Source organism: Nomia melanderi, chromosome 10 (genome assembly GCF_051020985.1).
Source record: "Nomia melanderi isolate GNS246 chromosome 10, iyNomMela1, whole genome shotgun sequence".
Taxonomy (NCBI): Eukaryota; Metazoa; Arthropoda; class Insecta; order Hymenoptera; family Halictidae; genus Nomia; species Nomia melanderi.
The window spans coordinates 14174887-14195212 of NC_135008.1; the positions used below are offsets into that span (position 1 = coordinate 14174887).

Genomic DNA, 20326 nt, shown 5'->3' on the forward strand with positions numbered 1-20326 from the left:
TATAAGAATTGATATAAAGTTAAGTGAACGGAAGAGAATGCAGAATTTTAAAACTGATTTTTTTATCACGCATAGTACATTCAGGATTAACAAAGGTTTAAAAATTTATTTCATTTTATTATCTCCGCGATGCGTTTTTCTTGATATAAAAAACTGAGTGAATTAGTTCAGTAATTTCGGATATTATTTTCAGAAACAAGATTTCGCCAATAAGAAATTATTGTTTAAACAGGAAATTATATAAATCAGTTGATCATTGAAGTAAAAAGAGCTGCAAAAAACAAAAAACAGCACATGGAATTGTTATAGAAAACGAATTTCTTATCAGACAAAAAAATGACACTGGAAATGTTCATCTCACGTGAAATTGAATTCATTATTGCTCCAATGATACTTGCCACCTACAATAGAATAATGCACGAGCCAAGTGGGAAGTATCATTGAAATAATATCCACCCCGATAATCCACAAAATTCGTTAAATATACAGGTAAATATCTACTTACCCCAACATCGCGTTCGTTCGCTGTAAAAAATTCAGACGGTTACCCGCGTGTGCGCGTCGTCCAATAGAAAAGACAATTACTTTTAATCGATATATTTAAAATTAATGGTCATGGCCAGTTTACGTTTAAACAATACAGAACACCGCTCCACTAGCGGTGTACCTATGTATATCTCGCGTTTTACTTTCCTCTCAGGTAGAAACAGCAGATTTTCATCGTTGTTCGACGTGGCGTAACGACATTCCTCCGGAATAGTTTTTCCCCGATCGCTGTAACCGATTCACAATCAAGTGCACGAACATTTAAGAACGAATTTTTGAACCCTTTCGCGACGGTCGAACGGAAGTTGGAAGGGGGGAGGGGGTAGGCCCGATTCAGACTTGATCATCGTGATTCCGTCTTCCGCGATGTAGACATACCTTTATTATATTGCGACTTGTCGAAGGCTATAATCGTCCATGGAACTGTGAACTTGTAGCGAGGGGTCGGTCGCTCGCTGTCCCGAAAGGGTTCAAGGGTACGCTGCGACAAGTCGCTATCTAGTGGCAACGCGCTAAAATCGAGGGGGCGAAAAGGGGAAGGACAGTGATTGCAAAAAACATCTGTTGTAAAAGTTTCGAAGAAAATCTTCGGTTGGCGATACCGTCGAAATTTTAGCCGCGAGACACCGAGTCATCGTTCCATGGTTCTCACACCGTCCGCCGTCTGACCATTCATCTTCGGCCATGTGTTGATTTTATAATTAGGTACTTATACGAAATCATATCTAGCATCACCAGTTGCAAGGCTTTCTCGGTCACTCAACGCGCATGCAAAGATCGCTCAGTAAAACGTCCCGTTGAACGTGTTCTCGTTGTATTACACGCGAAGCAAAGGAAGAGTTCGTCCCTCCGCGGGAATCACACCATCATCGTAGGTACAGTTGGGCCACGCACACGCAACTCTAATATACATATACAGCTTCTCTGGCACACACAATTTTAGGTTTTTTAGTTTATTATTTCATTTCTTCCTTGTTCTTTTTTCCTTTCTTTTTTCTCGTCATATTTTCTCCGTGTTCTGGATTCGTCGTGCTCTCCCGATCGTCTATTTCCGTCTTCATTTCCTCTTCGGCTTCGTCCGCCTCTGCTCGTGAATTCTACCGTAGTATAGACTCGTACGAATATATACACAATAGTAACAGTCTAGGTTTCTAAGGCTGCTAAAAGTCTCACTTGTCGGATCTCCCGCGAGAAAAAAAGGTTGGGGTTGCGAGGGGCGCGGGGAGAGTCGCGGCTCCTTTTCAGAGTTCGGGTATCGACAAAGGGTTGGAAACGTGAACGTCCTTTATACCGTGCGTCTAGTAAATCACTTCGTATACAGTGGCCTTTTTGTCGCCGGATCCGGTCACGATGTACTTGTCGTCGGCGGAGATGTCGCAGCTCAGCACCGACGATGACTCCTTCGACTGTAAAAAAAATTGATATGGGTTCCCATGTGCTCGTTGCGAGTTCCGCGTTTTTCCTTTTTCTTTTCGCACCTCTCTCCGTATTGCGTGCGCGAGAATACGCGGATACGTGAAACGGAGTGATATTTTGTATGGCATACAGGATGACTCCAAGCTGTTCTCACAAAAGAAGGTGTTGGATACTTTTTTGATTATTCTTAGACGATGACTCCAACATATATTTATTTAACTGTAAGAGGTTCACATTATGACGAATTGAAAGTATTATTTTTAAGTCACTAATCACAATGTAATTTAAAGAATGTAGGATAATTCTAGGTGAGATGGCTCGATCTCGTTTAAATTATAAAATATCTGTGCTTACAATTGCTTTTAATGGCAAACTAAGTCTTATCCAGAAGCCTATGCAACTATTCTTCTTATATTTATGTATAATACTTTCATAAATATTTTCTTTGTTAGGTATCACAATTCATTTTGACATTTCACATATCACGTATCACATTGATATTTACGATATAATAGTTTTTTAAAAAATGTGAGCCATCTCTTCTCGATGCACTTTATATGAAAAAGGCAAAGTGTCTTAATATAATTGATCGTTAATCTTTTTGGAAAATATTGAACCTTTGATTCTTTATGGGTTTAGGTTTATCGAAGTTGCAGCAAGTATTGCACTGGGCTAGAAATTTTGAAAAATTTTTGCCGGCCGTCAACGAAAATTCTCTCACTTAACCGGCCGGTTAAATCCTATACCCTATGATTTATTTCTTAACTATAATCGATACAACTATCTTGCCGTTAATAATTTATTAGGAAAAGAAATAAATTCTGATGCTTATTCTATGTTTACGTATATTGCAAATAGTAACGACTGATAATAGAAAATTAATATTTAATTTAAATTAAGAAAACAGTAAGTAACACATAGATTTGTCAAATTCAGTTCAAAATTTTCGTCACGAGTCCGACACGGTATTGTAGGTCAAGGGGTTAATCAATAAACAAAAATTCATGTACTCAGTCACACCTGGAATATTGAAGCTCCGTACGGTGTGCGCCAGGCATTCAACAGATTGTCCTTGCCGGTAGAGACGAACCATTTGCCGCAGGACGCGAAACGCAACGATAGGACGCAGGATTCGTGCACGAGCAGACAGTACTTGTCAGACTTGGACGCGTGGAGTACCTCGACCTTCGAGTTCTCCATACCGACCGCGAGCCATTCCCCAGTCGGGCAATAGCCCAGGGAGAATATTTGCGAGTTCAGGTCGTGCTGTTGTAGCTGTCTGCCTTCCCTCAGGTCCCAGGAACGTACAGTGTTGTCCAGGCCTCCTGTCCAGAGCTTCGATCCGTCGGCCGAGATGTCGATACAGGATGCGCCGTCTGTGTGTCCTTGGAATTGCCGGATCAAAATCTCGTTGTGGAGATCCCAGACGGCGATGTTGCCATCGCTGCAACAACTAAAGCAGACTTTCGAATCCGGCGAGATGGCCAGCGCGTAACAGGCTGGCGCTGAGGAGGTCAGCTCCGCCTTGATCCTCGGCGTCGGGCTGGCCAGGTCCCAGATGATCAGCTGCCTCGCCTCGCCGCCGACTATCAGCGTCCTACAGTCCGGCAGTAGCTTCACTGACCTGCAAACAAGGAGACAATGTACTTTTCCTGTTATAACTAAGCTGAAACTTAACTTTATCATTTAAAGGAAGGTGCTATCGTATTTAACCGTTTGACTATAGGGCGCTTGGAAGTAGAGGTTCTTGTTACGCGGTGTTGAGAAGATAGTCTCGTATTGCACTTTTTACATTTCTTGAATTCTGTTCTGAAGAGACATATTTTCGAGAACAAAGGCATAGCGCTAACTTCTTACAATAATTTGTTTAGTCAATATGTAGAGAAATTGCTGACGATATTTTCAGCTATGTTGTATAGTACGCAAACCAAGATAACAAATGTGTATTGAACGCAACAAAATGAATTTTGAATGAAGATTAAGCTACTCCGGAATTACGTTACTCCGATCAGCTCGACTTCAATCATTGACATAAATGTTATTGTATCATTTCCATGACAGCGTATAATTTTGTTCATTAATTACGGCAGATTATCCAACTATCGGGCAACTGACCTAATATAATTGTTCCGTTGCAGGCAGTCCAGCTGCGACACAGGCTTGGTACTGCCGCCGCCTTCATGTCCGATGTCCCAGACTTTCACGCACCCTTTGCCGCCAGTGTAGACGTACTTGGTCGGATTCGAGATGGTAACCGCGCACACAACTTCGCCGTGAGTCAAGGTATTAATCTGACGCGCGTGACGTGGAATTCCCGGTCCTATCAGAGCGTCCGTGGGGAATGCCACAGGCTGCATCTCACCCTCGCCGTTCGCATGGAACGAGATTGCTCTGCGGTGAAATGTAAAACGTTAATGGCTTTGTCGTGGCGAAACAGCGATGTCTTCGATTACTTAAAAGCTCGCGTTTAACGAAACGCGCGCGGAGAAACGGCACCGCGGAACTAATGGCACGCGAGCCGGCGCCCCGGTGATACCGGAAACGAATCGTCGCTCATTGTTCCGGGAGCTATGGTCCCGCGGATAAATTCTCGATAAGTTCGCTCGTCGTATAGTCGTTTCTTTATCGTTCAATGAAATGAGACGGGTATCGTAATAAAATTTCATAAAGTAATCGGGTTCTTGGGGACGCAATAAAACCCGTGAGACGGAAACCGAGTGTCTCTTTTATGCCCACTCTTAAAACGTTCCCTCGAAAAATGAGAATCCGTATAAACATCTGTGTTTTAATTAGTATTTCTGTTTAGTTCTTTCCCGACTGAAGCCGTTGATAAACGCGATCATTAAATGTAGGAAGGAGGCGATCTGTGTGAAAAATCGATGACGCGTGAGATCTTTTATTCGATAGATCATAATTACGTGTTGCAAGAAATTTGTTGTATGTTTTGAAATGAAATAATCGATTTTGATTGTTTATATGTAAATGGTTCAATATTCGGTTAGCACAGATTATGATTTAGAGGCTTGTCCAACCCGCGGCCTAAGATGGTTGTAATTGCGGACCAACAATAAATCATAAGCTTACAAACTTTAGAAGATTGTGATTAAAAGATTCATTAACAGTACTACAAATATAAGTTGAACATGTTGTTAATTTATTTATGACAGCGGAGGCTACAAAGGTTGGACACTCTAATATAGATTGATGTTACGCCGAAATGTCGGTATTCAATGGATCTTTTTCGTAATTTGCCTTTAAATGACAATTGCAGTGTCAGATACGTACGTTTTACCGCCTGGGACGTTGCTCATCCCGTTACTCGGTGGTATCCTTACGTGACCATCGAAACCGAGCTGTAACAGGCAACGAAATGAATGGAATTCTGCGAAAACAGAGCTCGGGTACTGTGATTGCCTTGAATAATACTCGGGGTTTAGGGAACAGTTACAGTGTTTCCCCTTGCTTTATCGACTGAATTGTAATGGCACCGGGTATCTTTGCCACACGTGAGGCTTTCTGTTGCCCCTCGTGCTCGCTTGTTACTGTCCTTCTCTCGAAGGAATCATTTTCTTGAAAGGAACGATTGCAAATTTGTACCCGGTGCTCTCTATAATCGCGGTACCTGAATCGGACGGTGCGATTACGTGGGGGGTGCCCTGGACATATTAAACGAAAGAAACCTCTAATCTCGCCTCAATCACCGGTGAAGGATACCGGATGTTACCCCAACCGAAATACAAGGGCTCCATTAAGTCCCTGTACACGCTTCCCGAGCGCATTTAAACGTTCAATTATTCAAACGTAGATAAAACGTTAATCTGATTGAGTCATTTATTTAGTGATTAAAATTATTACCATTAAGCGTTTGAAATAATTGATATGTAACTTCTTATAGAAATTATAAGAATAGTTTTTTAAGCTTCCACATGACATTCATCGCATTATGTTAACAATAATTTCAAGAATAATTTTGAATACAAGCATTTTTAAAACTTTAATCATTGCAAGATAAAGAAAATAAATTAGTGATTTTATCAAAGTTACTAAGCAATTAAAATGTTAGTTTTATTTCCGCATACGAATCACAACGGTAACTTTTTGCAACTTGACAAAAGTTTAATTACCGTACGCGTATACAAAGACTTTATTTAATAATTTTTCACGACAGCACATTTATGAATTCAGTAATTATAAAACCATTTGAAATATATTGTTTTAACCTGCTAGTTCCACTGGTAAAATTTATTAACCCTTTGCTAGCGAATGTCGTAGTGGTGAGTCCAATCTTCGATATCCAAAATCGAAAGCTGCACTCGAATAACTTAACCATTATATTCAAATAACAACGGAATCATACTTCTATTCCTCTAATTCTATTTCAAACTTCCGTACATAAATTAATTTTTACAAACAGACTTTGTAAAACTTCAATCAATTCTCATCCACGAAGGGTCAACATTCTCCGCGGAGAATATCCCTCCGAAACAGAGATTAAAAAGGTTCCAAATATAACTATTTGAAACTGTTATATATCGATTCCGACTAAACAGTTATGAAGAACCAACATAAAATCGCAACTGTTGTTAAGTACATCGGTTCTGAACTATATTATTTTTCGATTCTTCATTTCGTTTCTGTATTTTGGTTCGGCTTTAAATCGAAGTTGCTGCAAAACTTTCAGAAATCTGCCATTTATAACTTTTTATTATTTTTATAAAACTTCACATTTTCAAGGTAAGAAAGTGCTACCGCAAAGTATTGATACATGTATATATATATATATATATTAATTCATTTAAATTTATAAATTTGATTTATTTCTTCAATATTTATTTATTTTTATTAAATTATTTATTAATACACAATATGGAACGAGAATGTTTTATAAAATAATAAAATTACGAGTTTAAACTTATGTGCGACCTTCCCCATACTTTCTCGAAACGTTCGCAGCAACCCACATAGCAATTATGACTTCATTTCATTCTCCATAACGGTTTCAACAATCAAAACCGATATGCCAACTGTTTCCAACCCCCGCTCCGTAGTCCAGAAACACTCCGTTCATCCCGAAATTGATCATCCCCGCGCGCAAAGCCGATCGGCAGAGGAATGGGGGAGGTATCTACCATGGAAGTCCTGGCGTACGGTAAGTTGCTGTACGGCGAAGACGATTGCGGCGGCTCATTGCCGCGGGACGGCAAACCCTGATAGCCCTGCGGTGGCGTTTGCTGCGACGATGGCGGATGATAGACTCGCGATGCCAAGGGCCCAGGGATTCCGCCCATAGTTGGCGTACAGCTGCGCGACCCCCTCGCCGCCGCCACAGGTGTACCCGGCTTGTCGATCTGCGGAAGAGAAGGGTTCACGCCCGGCACGGGACGCGCCGGTTTATCATCGGGGCCGCAATCAGAGAAAGGAATTGTACATTTCACGGTCGAGTTTACGCGAAAGCAACGAGACGTATCGATCCTTGCCGCCGATCGTAAGCGCGTGTTTCTGGTTCACCGGTTCGACCAGAGAGGAACGGGTGACACCGCTCGTCGGACGGGTAGTAGCTCGGGAACTCGGTGGCTTGGTTGGCGAGGGGAGGAGGACGCGGAGGTGGGACCAGGTCCCGAACGCCAGTTCCACCGGCGCTCGTGTAAATTGACTTATCGCAAGTTCGCGAGCGACAAATTTTAACGGCGCGCATCGGTGGATACACAGCCGGGTCGGGCCGACCCGCCTGAAAGGGACCACCGAAATATCTCTGTTGTGTTTTCGAAGCTGCGGAAGAACACCGTGCTCGTTTTCCGCGTTCAAAATCGAACCAGAGAATTTGCTTTCCCGGGTATCGATTACCGTTTTCTGCCGGCGTTTTCACGAATTTTTGTTTACACTGCTTTTTCCGACATTAAGAGGAAGAGAATCTTCTCTCCCGACGAGATGTGATTTTTGTACTTTGATTTCCGGTGGATTGGTATCGTTCGAAGGTTTTGAAAGTTTTTTCAGGGAATGACTTTATAATTCAACCATTCGCGTTTGGGAGGCGAACGGAGTCGCCACTCAATTTGATACAGTGCAATTATAAAACTTGATATTTAACACTAGGTTTACGGAACGCATCAATTTGGTGCACATTGAATTTTATAAATATTATTTGGCAAATGTTTCAGCCGGTCTTGATTGATCCAATTGCACGAATATGTATCCTAATTATATATTTCTAAATCTATAATTTTCAAAATCTAAACGGACGAATATCAACTTTTTTAGATGCAATAGAATGAACTGTACGATAAATGCCTGTAAACCTAGTGTTAATAGACTTTGTACGATACAACGATGAATTTACATGTGATTCCTCTTTAAGCGAGTTTCGAAAAATATCAGAAAATGCGAAATGTTTTTAGTGAACAACTTTCGAGTATAACGGTTCGAATCTAAGTCGACTAGAGAATTATGGAATAACAACCGACATATGGAGAATCATTTTTCTCCGTCACATTTAAACATTATTCCACGAAATATATTTCTACACCACGAAAGCAACAAAATTATTTGAGCGTTTCCTTTCAGCCGCCTCGTGATGTATAGATGTAAAGGTGAAATTAATCAATTCGAAATGATTTAATTGGTATCGAATAATTCGACATCTTCAGAAGATCATTCGATCAGAAGAACAACTCGAATACCGAGCGACATTCTATACGCCTCTCACGTTAGCTCCATCGACCATCAAGCTAAAAGTGTACAGGGGCAAGGGGGCTCTTCGACTCACGATGCTCGAACTGCCCCGACTTTCGACGCATGGTCATTATTGGCGCGCGGCAATAACAAAGGACGGAAGTGAGACTGAATGCGACAGAGTGAGACAGAACTATAGAGACTCTTGTTTTCTATCGTTACGTCTCACTTTATCGCATTCGGTGTCGCTTCCATTCTTTGTTATCGCTGCGTGCCAATAATGACCATGCGTCGAAAGCCGAGGCGGACCCATCATCGTGAATGGAAGAGTCTCCTAGATCCTGTATACTTTTAGCTCGGTAGCCGATAGAGCTCTAACGCGAGAAGCGTATAGTACTTTAGTTGCGCCGTCGGAGGTGTTCAAGGTTTTTCGTCGAAACGAATTCGGTGACACAAAGTTGGAAGGGGACCGGACCGATTAGTCGCCGAACAAGCTTGCTATCCGCGAGATCTTACATCTTTACTTTTCAGAGACGGTGTGCTACGAGCGGAGGAGCTTCCGCTCCGCGAGGGCGGCCTGTCTTTTACGGATGCCGAGCCAGCGCCGGAAGTCGGTCCCGCGTGTCCTGGAGCACTCAGCTTCTCCAAGGTGCCGTTCTCACGTGGATCTGAGTGTTCGCCGTTCGCGTGCGGTGATGACGCCTCCTTTTGCCGGCAAAAAAAGAAGAAGATTTCTTTGAGAAATTCGAGATCCGAAGATGCGCCCTCTTTCTTTCTAAGGCTACTGTAAAGCACTCTTCGAGAACTGTCGCGATCGTTGCGCTCTTTCCTTGATTCCAAATTACAGTACATCTTTAACACTAGAACTATCGAGCGATTAAATTAATCTTTTTAAACTTTCTTTTATAGAAACGTAAGAGTGAATTTGTTGGGATTTCAATTTACTTGTATTTTAGTTTGCGTATTACATTTATCGACTACGTTAATTATTCTTAAAAGAAGCATTTACTTTTTTTCAATAATTATGAAAGAAGAAATCAGAAATTGGTCGTTTTGACCCATCTGGTGGTTCTAGCGGTATGTTCGTTTTCTTTAATGCCACGTACCTCAACTTTACATAATATTGTAGTGGACAAATAGGTAAAGGATGTAGGATATGAATGAAGAAGAAAGAAAATGGACATTTGTATTATAGACGTGTGAATTTGAGGTTAGAAAGTATTAAGTAGATTAAACTTGTCTCCAGGGTGTTTGAAAAGTGCGATGCAGAGGATAGTTGGGTAGGTGATATGAAATAAAAACTACCCTATCAATGGTGTGTCAATAACGCGTGTCTGAAGAGTTGACTAGATCATTCGCGATAGTGGACTTTTATTTCTGGCGTGCAATGAAACAGTTTGTGCTAACAGTCGAAATTGAAGAGGAGTGGTAGAGATTCATAGTAAGCGACACTAGAAGAGAATTGTCAATTGTTTCTGCAGTTAATCGAACTTTGTTTAAGGGATACCGGGTGGCCTCGCTGATGATACATAGTAACATTTATGTAGTTAAATCTCCGACGCTTTGTTATTAATACAACACATTTTTACAGCGTATTTTAAAGTTAGCGTATACACCGAATTCATAAGTGGTAGTAAGGAAACATTTTCAATAAAATAAAAACAGTTTACGTAAGTCATTCTTCATTTTTTTCAAGTATTCGTAAACTAGAGAATTTACAGTAAATAGTTAAAATACAGTGAACTATGAATAGTCAATGACGAATGTCATTTGATATCACAAAATTGTTCTGTTCTACATATAACATGCTCTCATAGACGATCGTAAACAATTTTCTGCAAAGTATTATATAATACAAAAATAAAATTGTTTCTATTAATATAAGAAATCTTCGTTTCACTACATAGATAATTACCATACTTAAATTACGAATGAAATCATAAGTATACAAATTTAATATGACCAACTGAAAATTCTTATGAAACAGAATTGTACGAAAAGCGGGATAATTAGCACACTTTCCAGTTAACAACGACTAATCATTTAAAAGGAACTAAATATTCGGTACAGCTGAAAATAAAATGGTTCGCGGGCAGCGTTCCGGAGCCACTCTAAACGTCTAAGAGCGAACCGTGTCTGACCACAAGTCAATGACGCACATCGTCATCGCTTCAGCCTCGAAAAAAGGTCCTCCATTTTCATCGACGGCCTCCGCGCATATACGCTGCGCTTCCGCTTAATGAATTCGGTGCTAAAAATATCGGATTTAGTCTGAAGGATGAACTGACCTCGTTCGCAACATCCACCACCAAGTCCTGATCGCTCTTTTCCCCGTCGCTCTCCTGAAAGAAAATTACAGTTCCGTTAAAAAGGGGAAAAAAGACACGTTAAAAGGGACACGCGATCTGGCAACATTAATGCTTCCTGCGTCACCACGATTCCTACTATCCGATACATTACGATTACCGCAATGTACGAGGTGGCTCGCGCAATTTGGAACAACGCTTGCCGAATGTTCTGTTGAACGTTAGAAAGTATGGTACAGGATAAAGATAAATCACTGGAAAAGTTCATTTATGTTCAAATATTTTGAATTTTATTATGAAGTTTTCTAATCAATTGATATTCAAATGTTTTAGATTTGATTAAGACGAAGTTAACACATTGCGTACCGAGAACGGGAAATCTCGTTTTTATATTTGATTATGAAAATATAATATTTTATCAGAACCGATTATTTATTTAAAATATATTAAATAACAATAAGATATTGTATTTTTCTACATTTAGAATTATTTTATTTTCTACAACTCTTGTACTAATGTTATGTCAGTTTATAACTGATTCTTAACCCACCAGTTAATTATTCAGTTAATTATCATCCATTTTTATTATTACAATTAAACATGACATTTTCACATCAATTTTCAATGTTACTTTGATCTCTTTAGGAGTCTGCAACTTGAGACTAAACTAAGATAATCAGTATATCTTCAAAACAGACCCTATAATACAGATACCGATGCTTTCAATAGAAAAGAGATATCTGATGTTCTCAGTACGATGGATGACAATTGTCATCTGCTGTTACTTGCAGGTTAAATAAAGTATTTTTAATAAATATTTGAACGGGATCAATATTAATAAAATCAAGTATATTAAATCTTTCACTCGTTAGTCATATTCTCCCGACATTAACTCTTGTCGAGAAATCGCACATACATTGAGGAAAAAAACTAGTTTCTTTTAATATTTCACATATTGGTGCATTATACAATTTTAATATTAAATATCAAATTTTACAATTTTTCTTTGTCAAATCAATTAGCGACTGAGAAACGCCTCTAGAGTGTAAAGGGATAATGACACTCTTCATCTTAATTTCCATTTACAAAGTACACAGGCTAGATAAATATCTAACAACAAATTACTTATAATAAATATCTGAATAACCTCAATTTTAATAATACCAATTGTATCTTGTATCTTTCATTCGTTAATCATTTTCCCTCGGTATTAATAACACCCAAATTTATTTCAATTTTCGATCATAAAGTAGACTTTTTGCAGCTCGCGGTCTCGTTTACGCGGCACACCTTGTATTCCCGGTGAACGAGTTCAGAAGAGATTCTCGACCTATTTTGCCCGATTGTACGACCAGCAGATGCATCTTCAGAGACATATTATTAATCTTGACACTCGCGCACCTTCTCGAAACGTTTTGATTGCGCGGCAAGTTAATGGCGTTCGGCGAGTGCAGACGCCAGATACCCGGGTCCCGCGATTTGCGGCGTGTAAGCTGATCCCGTGCACTCGCGCGCGCATGCACTGGGATGTAAATGCGCTTCGATATCGCGCGTTCCACGGTATTTTCGCAGTCAACGGTGGCTACGTGTCCGTTGCGTACGTGAACCGTGTAAAATTTGCCTCACCGTTTGTTCCCTCTGTGTCTCTATCGCTGTCGCGGTTATAGCGTCGTTTGTATCCTCGAGCTTTACACCGTTCGTTGCTGTACTCTTTGTGGCGTTCCCTAAAGCCGAGCCACCGATGCTATCTTAATAATAATATTGTCTTGTGGCAGCGTTATGCGCCAAGTATAAAATAATTGGATTTGTACGGAAAGAATTATTTTCTCCTTAAATGTATGGCGTTCTGCTATACGCCGATACAACATCTGTTGCTTGTTTTATTGCTTCCCGAGACTCGTTATGTTTGCAGCGAAAATAACAAGGGCTTTAAAAATTCGTACGATATTTGGTTTGTAATTTGTTTTTGGACGATTCGTGTTGTTAGCTGACTAGTCAACGAACGTTCCTTTTTTAATTAATTTTCTATCGTTGAATGTCGTATGAATTAGTTGCTTTTAAATTTCAATGAATCTCATTCATTTTGAGATTCAGGATTTACAGGCTTCACCTATGGACTATAGGTATGTAGTTCAATTATTATGTTAGAAATTTTGATATTACTTTGAACCATAGGTAAATAGTCGGAAAATGTTAGGAGCAATTAATATGCTTTGGAAATAAATTTCTCTTCTTATTGTTAGGAAAAAGTTACAAATGGTTTACATTGAAATGAATAACTGTAAAAACGTGTCGATGAAAATGTTTCCTGTCGACGGTACGAAGAGAAACTCGTTTGATTAGCAAACTAAACGGCTCAAACGTCGAAGACTTTTACCGTCGATGGAGAATTTCATTGCCGATGTGATGAGACGGAATTCCACTTGAGAATCCTACTCTGCGCTTAGGATCTCGTCCTTTGTTCGAGTATTTTGAAACATCCAGAATGTCTCGAGAATTCGGAGTAGCTAAAGTACCTGTAGATACCGGAAGTACCTAAGGTATCTAGGTTATTTGTAGCGAGATAGCTGAAGGCCTCAAGGAACCGAAAGTCCCTTTGTCATTAGTGCCCACAGCACAAAAACGATTTAATATAGTTAAAAATGAAAATACCTAGAGCTGGTGAGCCATTTGACCTAAATACTACGGTTGGAATTTTGAAAGCAATCTGAATTTTCTAATAAATACTTTCTCTTCATTACTCAAAATATAATTCATTGTCTTAGAATTATTTGGAATTTATTTAAATACAGTGTTTTGCGCATTCCAACGCAAAACAAGAGAAAATAAATTTAAAACGTTTTATTATATTTAAAATGTGAATATTATTAGACACGTGAAATTGCCATAAAATTCTTCGATTCTATAGACACATTTTCAAGTGTTCAAATTTTGAAACGTTAGAATGTTGAAATGTTTTAAATTTTCAAAGATACGAATTTAAAAATGTTTAAATATTAAAATTGTCCAATAATTAAACTTTCAAACTTCCAAACTTGCAAAATTGCAAAATTGCAAACTTGCAATCTTTCAAACTTTCAAACTTACAAATATGTGTATTGCAACCTTCCAAACTTTCAAATTTACAAATATTGCAATATTGCAATATTCCAACATTCGAATCTTCAAATTTCTAGTTTACCAAAATAATTTCTACGTTCAAATTGAAAAGTGCTCGCATGAAAACCTTCGACCCCTCGAAAAAAGTAATAAACATAACCTACGAAGACTTAATGTGTCAAGGCAGCTCGTTTCCCAAAATTCACAGAAAATTCCCCGAAAGCACCGCGAATTTCTCGCAAAGTTCAAAAGTGGTCGTACTTTGAAAATTCAACCGTTAATATCGGGCATATCCGCAGACCGTCCAAAAGTTCGTAGGAAAATTCGCGGCGCCGATCGGGAGATCTCGCGATCCCTCGAAAATTCACGGTGTTGTCCCGTGCATATTGCACGCGAACAATACACCGCGGCGCGCAAAGACGATTACTATAACCGGGATACACGTAAGACGATAAACAACGGTGAACACCAGCGAATGGTAAATAACGTGCACGGCTGGGAGCTAGTGCAATTTGTAATTCGCGTATCTTTCATCGTTTATTTACCAGTTATCGCTCAGTTTCTACAAGCGGGCTCGTTTCCCGGCAGCGACCAGCCCCTCGGCACGGTGGCGTGTAACGAGCCCGGGAAGCGGGTCGCACGGGAGCGAGTAAGTTATACGCGCGCAGAGCATACCAAAGCGCTGCCACGCTCGAAACGCTGTCGGTCTTTAGCGCGCGTCGATTGGCCATCGATTCTGTTATTAGGCGCATGTAAAAGTAATTGTCGCCCCTGTATTCAAAATCTTGATTAAATGTCAAGCGGCAAGCGCCGCGTCGTTTAATCGAAATTCGTTCCCGCCGGTCCGACCAGCGTTGTTTAACCCTTTCGGCGCAGAATACTTCGCTGTCGATGTGGTAGCGCAGCAAAATTTTGGAGAAGACATTTTGTTGATTTTCGAGGATTTTTGTAGGGATTCTGTGAATATGATTGTTATACTATAATTCGATATTTTGTGAGGATTTGGGAAATTGGGGACGGATTGTTTCGGATGAGTTGGTACTTCAATGCTTATGGATGATGCATATGTTACAGCGAAAGAGTTGAGTATAAATTTGTAGTTTTTGTGTGTAAGAATTCGATGAAAATGTGGTAAACCTTTTTTGAGATTTGTATTATGTTATTGATTGAGAAAGGAAATATAATTAGCTTAATTGATACGTTATTAGAGGGAAACGTGATTTCGTTTGAAAACCAAATATCGCGATGAAAAGAAACTGTTTTTGGAAGATTGTGATTTTTAATGGAATCGTATAATTTTCAACGAGTTAAATGACAGAGCTTGTAGTTTTTTGTAAGCATTATATTAATTGTATATAAAGATCGTTAGTCTAACAGATTTTCGTATTTTAGATCTTCAATTTAAATGAGATATTCTATATTAAAACAATATTCTGAGTGTGCTATTATCAGTCAGTTCTCTTCTCATAATTTTTATCAATTTCTATTTACAACTACCGTTTCGATCGATATAATAACGTTATCGAATACCTAGTTTTCCGCATTGAAGCTTTTCGCAACGGGACGCGGTACACGGGCCCGTTTCCATTGTGGATTCGCCGAGAACTTTTTAAATATTTTCTGTTCGAATCGGGATTAAAAAACACGGCTTTTGGTTCTCATTCAATGAAAAACGCATAGAAAGCTCTTCCGTCGTTCGTTCGTTCGTTCGTTCGTTATTCGGACTCTCCGTTGTAAGTAATAATTCAAGATTGGGGAGGAACGGAAAAAAGCTAAGGATAAATACGGTGTAGTTGAGTTACGAACTTCTCCTAATAAATTTATCATCCCATTAACATTCCCGCGCTGATACGGGCGCGCTTAACCAAACTATAAATAAAGACTTGAAAAGAAGGGAGAATTATGCATCAAGGGCCATTTAATTTCCACGGAAACTTCTCGTGAAGCTACGCACGCGAGCCCACACAAACGAGCCGCATTTTGTAAGAATTTAAAACACCACGGGGCCATATCATTCTTCTTTAACACCAGCAACAAGACGTTCCTGATTTTATCTTAAAAGAGCAACAACGTTAACCCCGCATACAAATGGCGAAACTTTTACGCCGCAATGTCGCCTAAATTTTCTTCTACAATTAATTTTTCTCAACTATATTTCCTCACCGCCGGTGACGCTGTAAAGTTTTCAACATCAGATTACAGCGTACACGCCGGTAACAGTCTTTAAAGGATAGTCACGAACGGATATCCGAGCGATATCATTGTTTTAAACATATTGCACGTCCTTTTTATTCGGGGTATTTTCTATAATTTTGATCGAAGAGAGTTAAATAGAACGGAGAACAATGGAGGGCATGATTATCGTTCAATAGAATATTTTTTTATAGGAAGTATAATCAATTTTCTTAGAAACACTGACATCATCTTTTAAATTTCCTTTCTATCCAACTAGTCGATACGCAGATTTGAGCTAAGGTTAAAGGATAAGAAGGAAAGAATTTTTAATCATTAACCAATGAAAGTAATCTAATCTAGTCAACTGTATGTATAACAGAAACGAGATTCTCCAGAAACACTTTAACCAAATACAATCTAAAAATCTTTCTACGAATAAAAATAAAAAAGACATTCCCTTTGGCAGATAACTAACGAAGAAAACCAGTTTCTGAGAGCGTTATTCCCCTAAGATGAATGGTAAACGAAACAATAATTCCCAATATCGGAAACTTATTGTTCGGTCGTTTGGCCCGATTCCGAACACTCTCGAGATATTATTTCTCGGCGGATCCACGGGTTAAGTGTACGCCCGAAAGAAGACGGATCATGTGTCCAGGGACGATTAATAATTCAAGAACATTTCGTGGTTTATATCCTAATTACCGTCGGGTTACCGGTGGCGAGAGCGAAACGTTCTTCGCGCCACCCTGCGCGTCTTGCGAGCACTCGGCTCGAAACGGGGCACACGATAGCATTGCCTTCCTAATGATGTAATATCGTGTACAACGCCCATCCATCCATTATACGTCTGCTAGACCCGCGTGTATACGGGGTGAGTCAATAAGGACATCTAAAATATCTCGTTACTTGTTGGTTACATCGAAAAACATGTTGCGCGGTATAGGATCATATCAAAAAACTTACTTTGAGATACAAAGTCATATAAAAACATATTTTCAAATATAAGGTCATGTTGACAAACATATATTGAGGTACGAGGTCATATCAAGACTATCTCATTAGAATGCTGAATTTGAATGTTTATTGGCTACAAGATAACACTAAAAAACGACAAGTACAATGATCATAAAAAAATTCCAGGTGAGTTTGGTATTTAAAAAAAATAGCAGAGATAAAGAAATCAAATTGTATCTAGCTAATGGGGCCTATAAAACGTAACAAGATTCATTTGAAACATGTTTTGATACTGTTAATAGATAACTAGGTATTGCAGGTGTTAGTTCTTATCAGCTCACCCTGTACAATATCCGCGCCGAAGGTGTTCGCGTGTATGCACCGTTTACCGACGCGGAGGAACCACCTGTGTGCGTCCCTGGCCCGGAATGCGTCCGATGGGGGGAAAATTGCCGGGAAAAACCTTGAGATCACCACTCGCCGAACGCCTCAAAAGAGGTTTCCCTCCGGTAAATACTGTTCCGACGACGGCGGACGATGAGCAAGTTTTTGTATTTCGCGCGGGGAAAAGAACTGACTTGGCAGGCTACCCGTTATTTACAGCCGTTCAGGGAAGTGCTTCAAAATGAACGTGATTGCAAAAACACTCGTTTTCGATGGCGGATTCCGCGTCGTCGCACCACGCGAGCATTAAGTTCACGAATAATAAAGTATAATGCAAATATGGATTTCTGTGGACGAGTTCTTGGGTATTCGAAAAGAAATTTTGGAACCCTTCGAGATTTTAAGTACTGAGAACACTTTGCTTGATATTCGTTAAAGTAAATGTATTTGAAAATTGTTTTCTATAAGAAGGTTCTATTAAAATACGTGTCTTTGTATGGCGTGATAGATCTGAAGATAGTGTAATGGGATTTATGTAAATTTCAGTTTGCGACTAGTATATATGAGACAAACAGATAGAGTAGAATTTTTGTAGTTCTCAAGAAGTATGTAGTTTCATTTATATAGAGCAAGTATATTGTTATGTAAGAATTATACAAATATTTTAATATTTATGGTCTAAAGGCACTGTCAAACAGAATTATTGGAGCTGCATCAAAAACAATATTTCCTTATTTACGATCGACTGTACAAAAATAGAAATCCATTTAAACGTTCACAATTCAATCGTCAACCTTATATTATAATATTATTTCCTAAAAACCTTCAGTATCTTTTCAAACGACATTCAAACGCTTCCATATAATTATACAAAATCATTAGATATCTAAACAATAATTAATAAACCACAACTAGAATCCAGTAGCAATATTCTTAATGTATTTACCATTGCACCAAAAAATCCTAGTCCATTACACTAACCAACACCAAACGGAATACCAGTAATCGTTATGGAACCAGTTGCAATAGAGAAAATCTATAATAACATGGAAACGCAGGGGACGAAAGTTCTGAGACGCGTGAGAATTAGTGGAACTTCGTTAACGCGATTGTGATGCGGATCAATCGGGTTGCGGTTAGTAGGAAAATTTGTCGCGACGTGCTTACAGGAAAATTTGCGGCTTGCGAATTAGTTCTACCAGTTGCTGTCGCGGCCGAATTAGCCGGACCCACGATGGAGTTCGCTGTACTCGTAGGGAAATTAGCGCGACTTGTGGTCGCGCGAGTTGCGATCGCGCCGGGTCAGGGGGCAGGGGTCTGCGGAGCGGAGGGCAAGCTTGCGGTCGTTGAAAAATTAGCGTAACTAACGCGATTTGCGAGAAACTGGACGACGATCGGGGCAACGTGCCAAAATCTATGCGTGGCCGGGGTTGCGACCCTAAACGAAAACTTGTTCACGGAAACTTAACGAGAACCGTTCCCCCGCGCTTCCCTTTCCTTATGCAAATCGCAAAACCGCCCTTCGTCGCCCTGTCCCATGGGACTTCGACAAAAGGGAGGAACCTTCGACCCACGAATGCGAAATCAACCGTCTGCCAGAATTCTGGAACAACAAAGGACGCAAACAACGTTCCGTACGGGCTCGATACACTTTGAATCCTTTAACTTAAACCTTTAATCATGGACCGTTAAAAATCCAGTTCGGAACCGGCTTCCCCATTCAAGTGACTATACTCGCCGGGACTTAAGGGGTTTAAGGCAGTGTTTCACCCTAACGTTGCGCATCGACTTTTGGCGACGAAAGTGTAGTGGTGTTATTCGAAATGAGAAAGTATGTGAAGATTGTCTTTATGAAGAAAATGAAACGGTGATTGTGAGACATTTGTGAGATTGATTGCAAGGCGATATCGACTGAAGTATTTATTCGAATGTTAGCGGATGTATTCAATCTTAATAAGGCAAGGTAGTAATAATGTTAACAGAATTTACAAGTGTAATTATTTATAAGTATTAATAGCACTTAATAAATCCTAATCTTAGCATTCCTATTATGAGAAATGAAAGTTTTCAAAATTGACTCTTTAGCATCATCTACGAGTGAAAAGCATATCTCGAAGAATATTTCCCATCTGCGCACAAGCATAAAGCTACCTACCCACTACAAATAGCAAAGGAAGCAATCCTTTACCCAATCTTCTCATAAAATTCACAGCTCCCCTTCCCAGTGAAATCAAACAAGGAATACCCATGCAGTTCGTTATATACTCCCAGAAGCATGCATGAACTAACAAGAAAACCCCCGAATCCACGAAATAACCAATACGTCTACGTAACGCAAGCCACCCCATCTCCGACTCGACCCTGGAGCAACGATACCCCACGGAAGACGTCTCCGGAGGCCGCCCCAAACAGAATTCATCCGACCGGCAACGGAAGTCCACGACGATCATCGCGAGGGGCCACCACCGTCATCAGTGGCACCATCCGAAGCGGTGGGACCGCCCGCGCTCGGAAGTTGCGCTCCGGCCACCGTGTCGTAACGGTGATTCCGTCGCGATCCATTTCCGGCGACGGCGGCGGCGGTTCTAGCGCTGCCACGGACACGCAATAAATTTGTGTACGAGCGATGAGTCTGTGTAAATAGAAGCCAGAGTGTGGTGGTATTGATTTCAGTGGTATTACTCGGCTGGTGGAGGGCGCTCAAGGATGGTGGAAGGTGGTCGAGTAGGATGGAGGAGAGAACGAAGTGGAGAAGGGGCCGGGTGAGGAGGAGG

At 40.2% G+C, this 20326-nt stretch overlaps 1 protein-coding gene across 3 annotated transcripts in view; it reads right to left on the bottom strand.

Annotated features, from left to right (window-relative positions):
* Positions 1 to 581: 581 nt before the first annotated feature.
* gro (TLE family member transcriptional corepressor groucho) overlaps positions 582 to 20326 on the bottom strand; it is a 146509-nt gene continuing 126764 nt past the window's right edge. For 2 of the 3 annotated variants that reach the window (XM_031980725.2, XM_031980724.2), the window contains exons 10-16: positions 10920 to 10973; positions 9148 to 9336; positions 7092 to 7310; positions 5248 to 5315; positions 4078 to 4353; positions 2983 to 3586; positions 582 to 1952 (exon numbers count right to left, since the gene is read on the bottom strand). In XM_031980725.2, the coding sequence (XP_031836585.1) occupies positions 1845 to 1952; positions 2983 to 3586; positions 4078 to 4353; positions 5248 to 5315; positions 7092 to 7310; positions 9148 to 9336; positions 10920 to 10973 (1518 nt within the window). In that variant the 3' untranslated portion in view covers positions 582 to 1844. The remainder of the gene's footprint in view (positions 1953 to 2982; positions 3587 to 4077; positions 4354 to 5247; positions 5316 to 7091; positions 7311 to 9147; positions 9337 to 10919; positions 10974 to 20326) is intronic. The other variant, XM_076371201.1, reaches the window with a different exon arrangement.